Source organism: Physeter macrocephalus, chromosome 9, assembly GCF_002837175.3.
Source record: "Physeter macrocephalus isolate SW-GA chromosome 9, ASM283717v5, whole genome shotgun sequence".
NCBI lineage: Eukaryota > Metazoa > Chordata > Mammalia > Artiodactyla > Physeteridae > Physeter > Physeter macrocephalus.
The window spans coordinates 68,187,023-68,200,533 of record NC_041222.1 but is presented as its reverse complement, the minus strand read 5'-3'; the positions used below and the strand labels follow the sequence as shown (position 1 = coordinate 68,200,533).

The window sequence follows — 13,511 nt, the reverse complement described above, 5'->3', positions numbered from 1 at the left end:
CAGCGGCCATGGCTCACGGGCCCAGCCGCTCCGCGGCATGTGGGATCCTCCCAGACCAGGGCGCGAACCCGGTTCCCCTGCATCGGCAGGCGGACGCACAACCACTGCGCCACCAGGGAAGCCCCAGGTAAGGAATTTTTACATTAACCCTGTTTGGGGTTGAAAGAGCTTCTTAGATCTATACAATTAAGTTTTTCATCAAATTTTCAGAAAATTTTCAGCCATTATTTCAACTATCTTTTCTCCCCCATTCTCTGTCCCTCCTCTCCTTCTGGGACTCCAATTACATGTAAATTAGACTGCTTAAAACTGTCCCACAGGTCATTTAGGCTCTGTTCATTCTTTTTTCTTCTTCAGATTAGATAATTTCTATTTATTTATCGTTAAGTTCACTGATTCTTTTTTTCTGCTGTCTTCAATCTTCTATTAAGGTCAGTGAATTTTTCATTTTAGTTATATTTTCAACTCTAGAATTTTCACCTGGTTCTTTTTTGTAATTTCCATTTCTCTGTGGGATTCTCCAATCTTTTCATTTTTTATGATTTTATTTTCCCTCAAGCCCTTAAATATGTTTATAAACTTTTAAAGTCCTTTTCTTTTCAACGTCTGGATTATCTCAGGTTCAGTATGTAGTGACTGCCTTTCCCCTTGACTCACATTTTCTTCTTTCTTCATTTTTACTAAATGTAAATTTAGTAAATTTACTAAATGTAAAGTTTTATGGTATAATGGACATTTTAAATGACATGTTGTAGAGACTTTGTATTCTGCTCCTTTGAAAAGTGCTGGTATATATTATAAATAAGCAATTAACTTTGCTGAACTAAATAAATCTCTAAACTTTTCTCCTTTGGAGTGGGTAGCACCTTAAATCTCTGTACTCAGTTCTTTCAACTTCTAGCTGCTGCTTTTTCCTAGGTCCCATAAAGCCTACTCAATGCATACACATTTCAGTAGTCAGATTAGGATTTGGTTAGCGTTTATACATAGATTTTTGGCACTCCTTCTTACCAGGATGTCTCTCTTATACAGGGCAGGCAATGAGTAAGTAAGTTGGTTTCTTCATGTAAGATTTAGCAAAATTTACTTGGACTTAATAAATTTAAGTTTTATTACCTATACAGATTCTCTAATGGAAAAAGCAATACAAAGCTGCTATTAAACCTTCCTCTTCTACCTATGAAATTAGAAAGATTAAAATATACCTGGAAGGTGACATTATAATAAAAATATCATGTTCAAGAATCGAGCAACTCTCTACTTATGAATATAACAAAAATCACATAGAGTATAAAATACCAAATAGTAAAAAAAAGCTTCAAAAGACATTGATTTAAGAAAGGAGGTTGTTACCAACCAAATTTGTCCTAAGTTGGTATAATTAAATGTGAACATTTCCTTCTGTCTCTTTAAAGAGTCTTAAGACTCAACCACATTGACTATATGTTATTTTAAAAGATATATCAATATATGGACTGAAATGTTGTTGAGAGGGTTTTGTTTAATTGGATTAATATTTCTACTAGGGTTGGAAATAGTTAGGTTGAGAATCAAAGTGCTGAATCAAAGTCACTGAAGCTTATGGTGTTTCAATGCTCTAAATAGGAAATGTACTTAGTTTGTATATTTGGCTGTTCGGTGAAAAGTTATATAAATCTAACTACAAGTTTAATTTAAAGATATATTAGGGAAATGCATTTTTAAACTATATATACTGCTTTTCCTAGAGAAAGGGAGAAAACGGTTGGTTGGTACAGGGTAAAGTTTATCTTCCTTTAACTGCAGGACCCCATGAAAAGCTAAAAGCTTCTCCAAGAGAAGAGACAGGAAGAGGATGCAGACTAGTTCCTTCTGATATGCTATGAAGTTGCAAAGTTTACCAAGTAGTGTGTACATAGTAGCAAAAGCTCAGAAGGAACCACTTTGACCTGGGGAAATGTTCCTGAAATATTCTGCCATCAGCGCATTTGTTTATTCCCTGGAGTTTCCTTTCCAAAAATATAAATAAAAACTATTGCTGACAGGTTCCTTGTCTCTTTACTCATGCAGTTTATCAGTGTATCTTAACCTTCTTTTTTTTCATTACTGTCCCCCTCAGGAGCCCTTTGTAGACTATTGTTTTCCCAGTCACCTCCCATGAATTTTTTATATTACAGATATATACCTGTTTATGTACAGTGACCCTTTGGAGGGCCACACACCTCTATAGTTAGTATCTCAAATTTTTTTTACCCTCCCCCCAAGAAGTAATTTTGCCCCTTTGGGAGTGATATTGCTCCATTAAGAAGCATAGAGTACACTAAGAAAATCAGGTGAGTTCCAATTATAACTTCAAGGGTCAAAGGGAGGCAGTTCACAAAAGGGGAATGTAAAATTCATTATCTCTGAAAGATGAACCAGAATATTATAAACCTCTTATGATTTCCAGATAGAAAAAGTTTCTTGTGGGGGATGGTATTAAGAGAGGAAAAACAATTTTTATGCTTGGCTTAAATTAACACTTAAAAATAACTGACTAAATGAAATTAATTGTAGGGGTCAGATAATTCAAACTTTAAAAGGGAAACTTTCAGTAAAATCCTTATCATAGTAACAAACCGGATTTTTATCTCCATTGAAGCCAGTTCTCATTCTTTTTTAATTCTACATCTCTGGAGAAGACTAGGTTTTTAAAAGAAATGTAAACACAAAGTATAAAAGTATGAAAGGAATACAAAGTCCTGATTATTAAATTCATTTCCTGGCATTGATATTTACCCTTTTAAAAAATGTATGTTTCTCGACAGCCATTATACAAAGGTAGCTTAAAGGAGGCAAAAACTTGAATTAATATTGACCTTAGAAAATGAAAAATTTTAAACTATGGTCTAAAACACAAAACAGAAGTTTCTTAGATGAAACAAACATAAAATTCTTCAGCTAATAGAAAAAAGAAAATAAAGATGTAAAAACACTCATAGTTGTATACATCCAAAATAATTAAAAATGGGATCTTGAAGAGATATTTGCACACTTAGGTCCACTGCAGGATTTCACAATAGCCTAGAGGTGGAAATAACCTAAATGTCCACCAACAAATGAATGAATAATGAAAATGTGGTATGTACATACTACAGAATATTATTCAGCCTTAAAAATAAATCCTGTCATGTGTCACAACACAGATGAATCTTGAGGACATTATGATGTGAACTAAACTGGTCACAAAAAGGCAAATATTGCATGATCCCACTTATATAAGGTATCTAAAATAGTCAAACTTTTAGAAACATAAAGCAGAGTGTGGTTAGCAGGAGCTCAAGAGGAGGAAATGGGGAGCTGCTGTTCAATGGTATAAGTTTCAGTTTTGCAAGATGAATATGTTCTAGAGATCTGTTGCATTAACAATGTGTAGATAGTTAACACTACTGTACTGTACACTTACAGATAGTTAGGATGGTAAATTTTGTGTGTTTTTTATCACAATTAAAAAAATACTCATTTAAACCAACAGTAGGTATAAATCAAATTTAGAGTGCACCTACTCCACTTACGTGGAATATAATTCAGATATACAAATAAAACTATGGCAAACAAACTTTAAGCAAATCTGGGCAGATAAAATAAATGTACAGAATGACAATTTTCCACCTATATCATCAATTTAAATTCAACTGCATATTAATAGCATTCAATATGCATTTATGGATTCATAATCCTTTATATAAAACTCCTAGGAAGTTGTGTTTTAGAATGCAGAATTCTTTGAATTTTAGAAAAGCAATATAGTGGATATACTGATTTTTTTTTTTTTTTTTTTTTTTTTCAGTACATGGGCCTCTCACTGTGTGGCCTCTCCCGTTGCGGAGCACAGGCTCCAGACGCGCAGGCTCAGCGGCCATGGCTCACGGGCCCAGCTGCTCGACGGCATGTGGGATCTTCCCGGACCGGGGCACGAACCCATGACCCCTGAATCAGCAGGCGGACTCTCAACCACTGCGCCACCAGGGAAGCCCTATATACTGATTATTATATAACTCCTATGACAGGGTCGGAGGCTGCAACCCGACATCAAGTAGATGAATATACTTCTGCAGCAAAAAGTATGAACAGTCACACTAGGTAGGATAATTAAATAGCCTCATGTCAGTTCAGGTCAGGTTAGGTTTTGCTGTAAAGAGCTTTTTTAGATTTGGGGATTCCAGATAAAGGGATATTATGGAAACTATTCCATTTTGGGAATCTTTCAACATTTTTAAGTTAGCAAATAGCGTCTTCCTTCTCCATGATCTCACAAACTGCCAGAGTAATTTCAAGTAGATAAATAAAACATAGCTAATTCAAAGTCACCATACACCATCATAGTTAGAATCTACCACTTCAAAAAACCAAAGATACTATACAAATTTTGACTTGACTTTATCCTAGGCTCTTTAAGCTCAATTATGTATATTTGTTTCTAATCCCTACCTGCACTATCCAAATGGCAGCCACTAGCCACATATGACTTTTGAGCACTGGAATGTGTCCAGTCCAAATTGAGATGGGCTGTAACTGTAAAATCTCATTGATCATTTTATATTGACTACATGTTGAAATGATAATATTTTGAATACACTGGGTTAAATAAAATATATTATTAAAATTCACCTGTCTCTTTTTACTTTTTTAATGTGGCTACTAGGAAATTCAAAATGTATATGTGGCTGGCATTACATTTCTTTTGGACAATGCTGCTCTAGTCTCATGTTAGTCATAATGGCTGAAACTATAATTAAAACATTACCACCTCTAGGATGCCTCTCCTAACTACCCAAGACCACAGTGGATATGAGCCCGGTGCACGTCCATTGATCCTTATCCTTCTATCATAACACTGGTTCATTACACTTCAATTGTTTGTTTGTCATTCCACCAGATTGCAAGTTTCTTGAGGAAACAGACTGGATTTTTTTTTTTTAATCCCTGTATACCCAAGTTACAGCAAAGACATAAAGCAAATACTCAATAAATGTTAAATGAGTGAGAATATCCCAACGAATTACTATTAAGTTGATATGAAAAGTCACACAAAATTCTGAGCCTATGAATGACTGCAGCAATAGGCAGTCATAAATTATATCCTCAGTCTTTCAAGAAAAATCAAAGAGAATAACATTAGATTTTAAAAGTTCCAGTTTGTTACAGAAAAAAAGGATATTAAAATATAGGTTGTTTCCTCACCTGAAGTCAGATTCCTAGCCGTACTTTGTGATTTCTGCATTTCAGCAGATTTAAAATTGAGATCATCCTGCATCATCTTCAGCTCTTGATTGGTGATAGAGGATATCTGTTTCATACGATTTATATTCTGTATTTGCAGAGACATAAAAGTGGAAAAAATTCCACTGATTTAACTTTCCAATAAAACTCTTGAAAATGGTGCTAAAGGATTGGATGTTTTGAAAGGGTATTCTTTTTTGAAATACATCATTCATTATATATATATTTTATAAAAGAATACAGTGAGATTCAAAGTCAGGTTTTCTCAATAAGGAGAGGTTAAATTAAAATTCAGAATTGTTTCTTTTACATTTGCTTTATTTTATTGTAGAAAAAATTCAACTATTCTATTAGGAACTGACTGGATTTTTAAAACACTTAGAATATTGAAAAGAGACCACGCATTTTTCCTCCTATGGTACCACACAATAGTAGCTGCTCAATAAACATTTTTTTGAGGAATCAAGATACTCATTAGGTATCCTGTACTCTTACATAATAGTGAACCACTGCAGTTTTTGAGTTGTATTTAGAAAGGTAATCACAGTAAAAATAATGAAGACACTAAGACAGGCACGTGGTACTTACTCGACTACAGTGTTCCAAGAGTGCAACAATGTTGGCTTCTATCTGTGCCTTCCTTTCCAGTTCCTGGTTCTTAGTTTCCTCAAAAGTCTCAATAAAGGCTGCCAATTGAAAAATATGATGAGATGCTACTGTTGATATAGCTAAACACTACATAAGCTCTGATTTGTAGGTGTGAAAAGTACTTTTTAGAAATTCAAGGCAAATTTTAAACTATCACTGTTTAATTTTTTATTAACCCAAGGGTAATTAAATTACTCAATAAGAACATTTCTACATACTTTCAGACTTTTAAACTTTGTTATGACCTTAATACAAATAAACTAAAAATTTATAAATTCAGGCTCAGAAGTAACAGTTGATAAAATGGAGATGAGAATAAATCCTATGTTTTTACAATAGGATCTCATTGATACATCTACAATTAACATTTATAATTAGCCACGAACTTTACTTCGGAAAATATTACTAATTACCTTTCTTACCTGAAAATTGAATATTTTATAATGCCAAATTAGTCTCAACTAAGTAAGTTTAGTAATTTGTTACAAATAAATATTCTAAGAAATCCTCCTTTTTCTTCTCTAACATAGAATTAGTACATAATTTGCTCTTATTTACATTCTTAAAATATTTCTATGGATCTTCCAAAAATTAACTTAAAATAATTTTACTATTAGCATGAAACAACAAATTAATTTTGAGATAATTTTTGGTACTTGCTAAGATTTTAAAGAAATCTTGGGATATCGTTAAGCCAGAGTTGGTAATTACTGCTTTATAACATGTTTCTATGAAGGTAACAATTGACCTCAGACCTATAAAAATGTCAGATTTTAGAAAAATATTTAAAAAGGAAACCAGTAATCATTAATATAGTTAATTTTGATAAACTTATGAATGTACAACATAAGTTTATAAGTGAAGACCTATTTACAGAGTCAAATTCAGATTTTTTTTTCAGATTTTTTTAAAAAGTGAATGAGAAGCTACAATAGAAGGCTACTAAAGCTTCAGTTAGTGATAGAACCAAGAAACAAAATCAGAGGTGAGGGCTAATAAATAATGAGATAAGTACTATGAAAAGCTTAAAAAAAGGTGAAAGATATTAAAGGTGAAGCATGTAAAAGAGAACATTCAACAATCAATGAGTGGTCTATAGACTATAAATGTACGTATTAGCTTTAGAATCTATCCCTAACATACAGTCATACACATACATACACATGTACAAAATCTTTCTAGAATTCTCTACCCATCTAAACTATGCTAGATATTTAGTAATACTTCAAGGCAAATGCTTTGAATGTCCACACTTCTGCACTTCTATTATTAGTCATTATATCTTCTCAAAATGAGATCTCTGATTCAGTATAAATGAACAACTGTCTGAGAATATATTTTCACATCTATAAGATTATTACTTACTGTCCATATTTTCCTCCCTTTTTTTTAGCTCCTTGTACTTCTGATTCATTTCACCTATAAGAGATAAAAAACTTAACATTAGCTTCAAGAACTCAAGATACAGTACTTTAAATTAGAAATATCTCTTAGGTTCTCTATATGCCATTAGTTATTAAATATTCAGTATTTTCAGTTAGGTGAAATTCATTTACATTGAATTACAGGGTCTTTCAAAACAGCTATATATATATATGTATGTTTGACTATTTGGAAAGAACAATCCCCTGACTGGAAAGGACTGAAAGACTCTCCAATGGTTCTCTATTTCACTTCCAACTTGGACCTATTCAACCTACGCAAGAACACACTGGTGACGGGAAACATAAGCTCCCATGAAATTTCATTTCATCTCTGAATAGCTCATAACAGCAAACAAGATAGCAGGGTTACTTCCCTCACAGAGCTTAAAGTCTAGAGATTTAACAATTAAAATATACTAAGTTCTATCATATGAAAGTAAAGGGTGCTATAGCAGCACACAGCAAGGACAATTAATCTAGTTCAGGGACTCAGGAAATTTTCCTCTAAAGAAGTAACATTTAAGCTGCATTATAAAGAATGGATGAATAGGAGTTACTTGGTCAAAATATAGAAGGAGTTGAAAGTCAAAGCATTATAAGTACAGAAATATGAAAGTGAGGATGAATACGGTAGCACAAAAAAACGAAAGAGTTCTGAGGCAGAGAATGTGAAGTGAAAAAGTGGCACAAAGATGAGGCAGGTTATGAGAGACCTTATAAGATACATGTTATAAAAGTTTGGATTCTCTCCTAAGGGCAAAGATTACTGAAGAATTTTAAGCAGAGGAATAAAATTATCAACTTGCATTTCTGATCTGGAGAATAAAAGAGAAGTAAGAGTGGAGGCAATAAGACCAGTTAGGAGGTTGTCAAAGTAATCCAAATGAAAGATGAAGACTGCCTGGTGGCAATTAGGATGTAAGGTAGAGGATTTTCATTTGAGACATTTAAGAGCCAGAGTGAGGTGAGGATTTTGGTGAGGGTCAGAGAGGGAGAAGTCAAGTATGACTCCCAGGTTTCTGGCTTGGGCAATCGAGGACATTGTGGTACTGAAAAAAAATAAATAAAAAGCAAATTGAGGAAGAAACTGCTTGCAGCAGTTTTAGACATGTTGCATTTCATATTTGTAAAAGACATGATTGAAAGGGCAAAAATCCATGGCCCATACAGATGGATGAAATCAGACACTTTAGCTGCATAAAGGGACCATTAGTAGAGGTGGATCATGATTATTTTAGAAAAACAGGATTTTCAGTGTAACAGAAATTGAGATTTGGAGGCCCAGGGCTATTTTCCTGAACTAGCGAGATGGCTGCAGTCCTGTGCTCCCAGGGCCCCAGGTAGAGAAAGCAGAATAAATTTGTGCTGATCCAATCTGTACAGTTTCTTCATTAAAGTCAGTTAGATCTTAGCATTCTGGAGAAACAAAGGAAGCTTACTAAGACAATGCCCAGCAAAGATGGAGAGAATAAGAGATTCCTAAGGGTGTTCCTGGTAAGAAGCTGGCATTTAGAAGGACTTTAGGAAGAAGAGTTCTAAGAAAATGGGGGAGCCAATAGTTTGAGTCCAGAGGCTAAAACCCATTGGTCAGCCTGTGTTCTATATATCCTCCTAGAAGCTCTACAGTTTTGCTAAGTACTGGCTAGAGCAGCAATAACATTAGGGAGTGGAGGTAGATAGTCAGAATAGAGCCCCTAATTACATTACATGGAGGCTATGGACTTCCACTTGTATACTTGCTTGGGTGGGAAGTGAGTTACGAGTACACAAAGGTGATGGCAAAGTCAGAGACCCAGGTCAGCAGACAGCTTTTCTGCTTTCTGGTCTGAAAACATTTTTCCCAAATTCACTGAGGACAACCCTTATACAGAGAAAACCTTGTCAAGGCCCCTACCACCAGTACTCGTAGTAAAAAGCTGAAAGCTACTGTATAAGGATAGTAAATACCCAGAGGTCATGAATTCCCAGCCAGTGAACACTCAGAACGAATGGGAAACATTTGGTTCACTCTAAGACTTTGGATGCATTAACAACTTTACTGATCAGTTCAGATGATCAACAATGGTCTCAGAGCATACTGATGCAGCATGATTAGCTGTAAGGGGAAGGGGAGAGATCTTTTTGTTTTACTAATAACAAAGTATGTATATGATTAAGTTTTTTTGAAAAATACATTATAGACAGATTAAGATTAACCCTATAATGATGTTACCATTCAGTAATTTATGGCAATAGTTTTTTGGGTGGGAAACAAAGAGAAAGAACATGAGCTTGCAGCATACATGATCTGGAATATCCTCATAGGAGGCTGATATGCTCGTAAATATTATATAACATATGTGAAGTAGCAGAAAAGCTAGTATCTGCTGAATCTGCCATGGCCTAGGTTTCTAAAAAAGTCCTAGTTCTTTGTGTGGCAGTCTGAGAAGTTGTCCTCTTGGGAGATTGGTCAGGCATTAAGGGATTAAGAAGAAGGCCTGCATCCTAGGCTTTATAGGCATTTAACTACCATCTTATCTTTCCTCTTCTAAACTCAAGAGAATTTCCTACACATGCTGTTTCCAGCTCCTCATCTTGCCATTAGACCTTATGACATTGCAATGAGGCTTCTCCTCCTGACATTCCAATGAAATTGTTCACAGTAAGATTATATGACTCCTTAATTATCAAATCCAAGGGGCAGTTTCAAGTTATCTTACTCTGTAATATTTGACATTATTGATACATCCTTTCTTCTTCCAATTTTTTTTCCGCTTATGTTTTTTGTTGCTTGGGGGTTGGGCTTTTCTGGTTTTTCTTACTCTCAGATCATTCCTTCTTTGTCTTCTCTTCATAACTTTCCCTTTCTTCATTTAAATTCTGGATTCTGCTCTTTGTTGACTTCTAATGCTATATTATATCCAAGGAAATCCCACTCATTCTTGTGGTTTAAAAACTCTTAAATTTGACTTTTTCCTAATTTTCAGATTGTTTTATCCAATTGTTTACTACATACATTCATGTGGGCACGTTTCATGACATCCTAGTATACAGCCTATCCATAATTAAATGCATCAGTCTTCCCCCTCAAAGTCTGTACCCTTCTGTATTGCCTATTATGTTTGAAAGCCCTTCACCATACACTTATCATCCAAGTCAGAAACCTGGGAGATTCCTCCCTCCTTCTCACCTCAAATCCATGCTCCAAGTTGCCATCAGATTGAGCTGGAAGACATATCTGGTCAATGTCTCCCAGCTATACAGCTGGCCAGCTGGATTAGTTAGGACAGAGCTCCCATATATCTTAGCAAATTCCCAAGCTTCATAAAACCTCCTCCCATATCACTCTTGCTAAAAAGAGAAGAGATAAGGGCCCTAGTGAACTCCTTTATTTTGTGATTTCTCAGTTGGTGGATTAATATCTGAGCTTCTCATGAGAGGCAATGTACAGATGTGGGCAGTCCTAAAGTAGGGTAAAATATAGGGCTTGTTACCAAATCTATCCTTAGATTTAATGTTATAGGAGAGGACAAGATCATAGACAGGGGAAGCTAATCAGCTATCACACTGGAGGTGCAAAGCAGGCCAGAAAAGGGGTCTAATCATTGTAGAAAGATCAACAATGAAGAGACCAAAGGAGAGGGAAAAGGACATGTTCATAAAATGAGGGTTATTTTAGAGCTATCCTCAAACTCTGAGTATTTGATGTGATCATAGTTCTACATAATTTATTTCTTCCAAGTTTAGTGAGTACCTATTATGTGCCAGATACTATAATAGGTGCTGGGGATATCAAAATGAACAAGACAGTTGCCACTCTATCCTAGAAGTGTGTACAATCTGTTAGGTGAACAAAAGCAAAAAGTTACAATGCAACATAAGTACTGTAACTAAGCTATATATGAAGTACTATGATAACCAGATGGGTGAAAAGAGTTCAGGAGGCATTTACATAGAAAGTATCATATCAGCAAGGCATTTTAACAGGTAACGGAGGAATTATAGAGATGAATAAGACATTTTCCTTCAAGAAATTTATGCTCTAGTAAGACAAGTACCCCAAATTTTCCACTATAAATTCAGGCCTCTTTCCCCTTACAAGGGGGAAAGAAGAAATGAGTACGGACTGTTACAAAAGACTTGGGATATTGTAGAAAGGACACTATTGCTTTTTGATACTCTCAGCTATAGCCAGCCAGTGGAGTAAGGGAACTAGGCTCTTCTTCCAGCACTAAAGGGCTGAGTACCACCATAACCACCTTTCTCCTCACTTGTCAGTAAGGTCATCTGACTCTTTTACCTCTTTATCATAAAATGTTCTCTTGAATCAAGGCTTAACAGAGCAATCTCGGCTTTTATACTCTGAGAAGCAGTTCTGACCCTGGAGAAGGTTCTGATCACCATTTTCCAGAACAGGTAGCTAGCCCAATCTTCTCTCATGATCAGTGTACAACAAGGCATAAGCTAGTGACTCCCCTGGCTGCAAGGCCCCCAAGTCAGCAGACCTACTGATTTTAGAGGTGAAAAAGTAGCAGATAGCAAATAAAATTAGAGAGGAGGGGCAAAAATAAACACCAAGGTACTTTTGCTGGAAGGTAGGATTCTTTCCTTTCTAGCACTTGGGGTCCTTCTGAGGCAAGCTAAATATCCTGGTACCTTCGAGCATTCAGTACATTCAAGTGTTCCTTATGTGGCATAGTTTCAGTCTTGTTATCATTCTGTTCCTTCTACTCTTAGTCCAGTTCTTCTGGACTAAGAGTTCATTCTACTCTTACTCCAGTTATTCTTCATTCCTTTTAAAGTATGATGTCAAGAAACAGGATTCCAAGCAGACTATCACTTCTCATAGACCATATATTCATCTTTCGTTAATGCAACCTAGGATTCCAGCTGTTCTGGAGGCTGTACCACATGAATTCACATTGAGCAGTTATCTAAACCCCCTCTAACATTTTCACATATTTTAGTAAGCTACAGCACTTTCTCCTCCCCCACTCCTGCTTCAATTTTAATTAGTTTTGGAGTCCTATTAAACTTCATCTTTTTACATTCAGTCTCTCTCTCACCTACTTTTCCCACATCACTATAGCAGTAAGTGATAAACTAATATATCAAATACTGCTAAACTGGTATGCTAAAATGAATACATATAAGTTTAATGTTTTAAACTAAGTTTTAGCTTCAAGCTTAACCCAATTTATCAATTATACATTCAACAAAATGTTTTAAATTTTGGCAGGAAAGTTTCTTTACAGCTATGCAGACAATGTCTGATTATTCTATCTACTAGAGGCATTTAAAATATATACAATAAAAATTCTCTAAATAAGCAAAAGTTAAATTATTGCCTAAAGCCTCACCATTTCTAAAGAAAATAAAAAGGACTATGAAGAAGTTTGTTTCAACAGAGTAATGTCCATAAAATCAGATGGTATAATGAGTAATCCTTGGCATGTATACTAAACACAATGTAAGTTCTTAATTATTTCCTAAAGCAGTGGTTATCAAACTTTAGCATGCATTGGAATCATCAGGAGGGTTTGTTGAAACACAATTTGCTAAGCCCTATTCCCAATGTTTCATGTTTAGTAGGTCTGGGGTAGAGTCCAAGAAGTTTTATTTCTAACAAGTTTCAGATGGTGCTAAAGTGTCTGGTGTGAGGATAATACCACCATACTAATGAATAGTTTAACCAATCCCCAAACTGAACAATAAGCAATGATTCATTCTTCTTCATTGTATGTATATTGAGAAACTACAAAACAGCAATGTAAAGATGCCATTTGAAACTCAGATACCAGCTGAAAAACTGAATATATTATCTTGTACATCCTGGGGAAAATACTTTCCAAATATGTTTTAGGAAAATCTCAAGGAAAGTTATTGAAGTTTCAGTTTATAAATTAATAGCATTACATATGGTCACCTTATCTTTGATAAAGGAGGTAAGAATATAAAATGGAGAAAAGAAAGCCTCTTCAATAAGTGGTGCTGGGAAAACTTGACAGCTACATGTAAAAGAATGAAATCAGAACACTCCCTAACACCACACACAAAAATAAACTCAAAATGGATTAAAGACCTAAATATAAGGCCAGACACTATAAAACTCTTAGAGGAAAACATAGGCAGAACACTCTATGATATAAATCACAGCAAGATCCTTTTTGACCCACCTCCTAGAGAAATGGACATAAAAACAAAAATAAACAAATGGGA

The 13,511-nt window shown here is 35.0% G+C and overlaps 1 protein-coding gene across 6 annotated transcripts in view; it reads right to left on the bottom strand.

Moving 5' to 3' along the window:
• IFT74 (intraflagellar transport 74) overlaps positions 1-13,511 on the bottom strand; it is an 87,403-nt gene that overhangs the window by 17,318 nt on the left and 56,574 nt on the right. For all 6 annotated transcript variants that reach the window (XM_007108986.4, XM_007108987.4, XM_055087228.1 and 3 more), the window contains 3 exons: positions 7,255-7,308; positions 5,830-5,927; positions 5,203-5,329 (listed from right to left, as the gene is read on the bottom strand). In XM_007108986.4, coding sequence (XP_007109048.1) covers positions 5,203-5,329; positions 5,830-5,927; positions 7,255-7,308 — 279 coding nt within the window. The remainder of the gene's footprint in view (positions 1-5,202; positions 5,330-5,829; positions 5,928-7,254; positions 7,309-13,511) is intronic.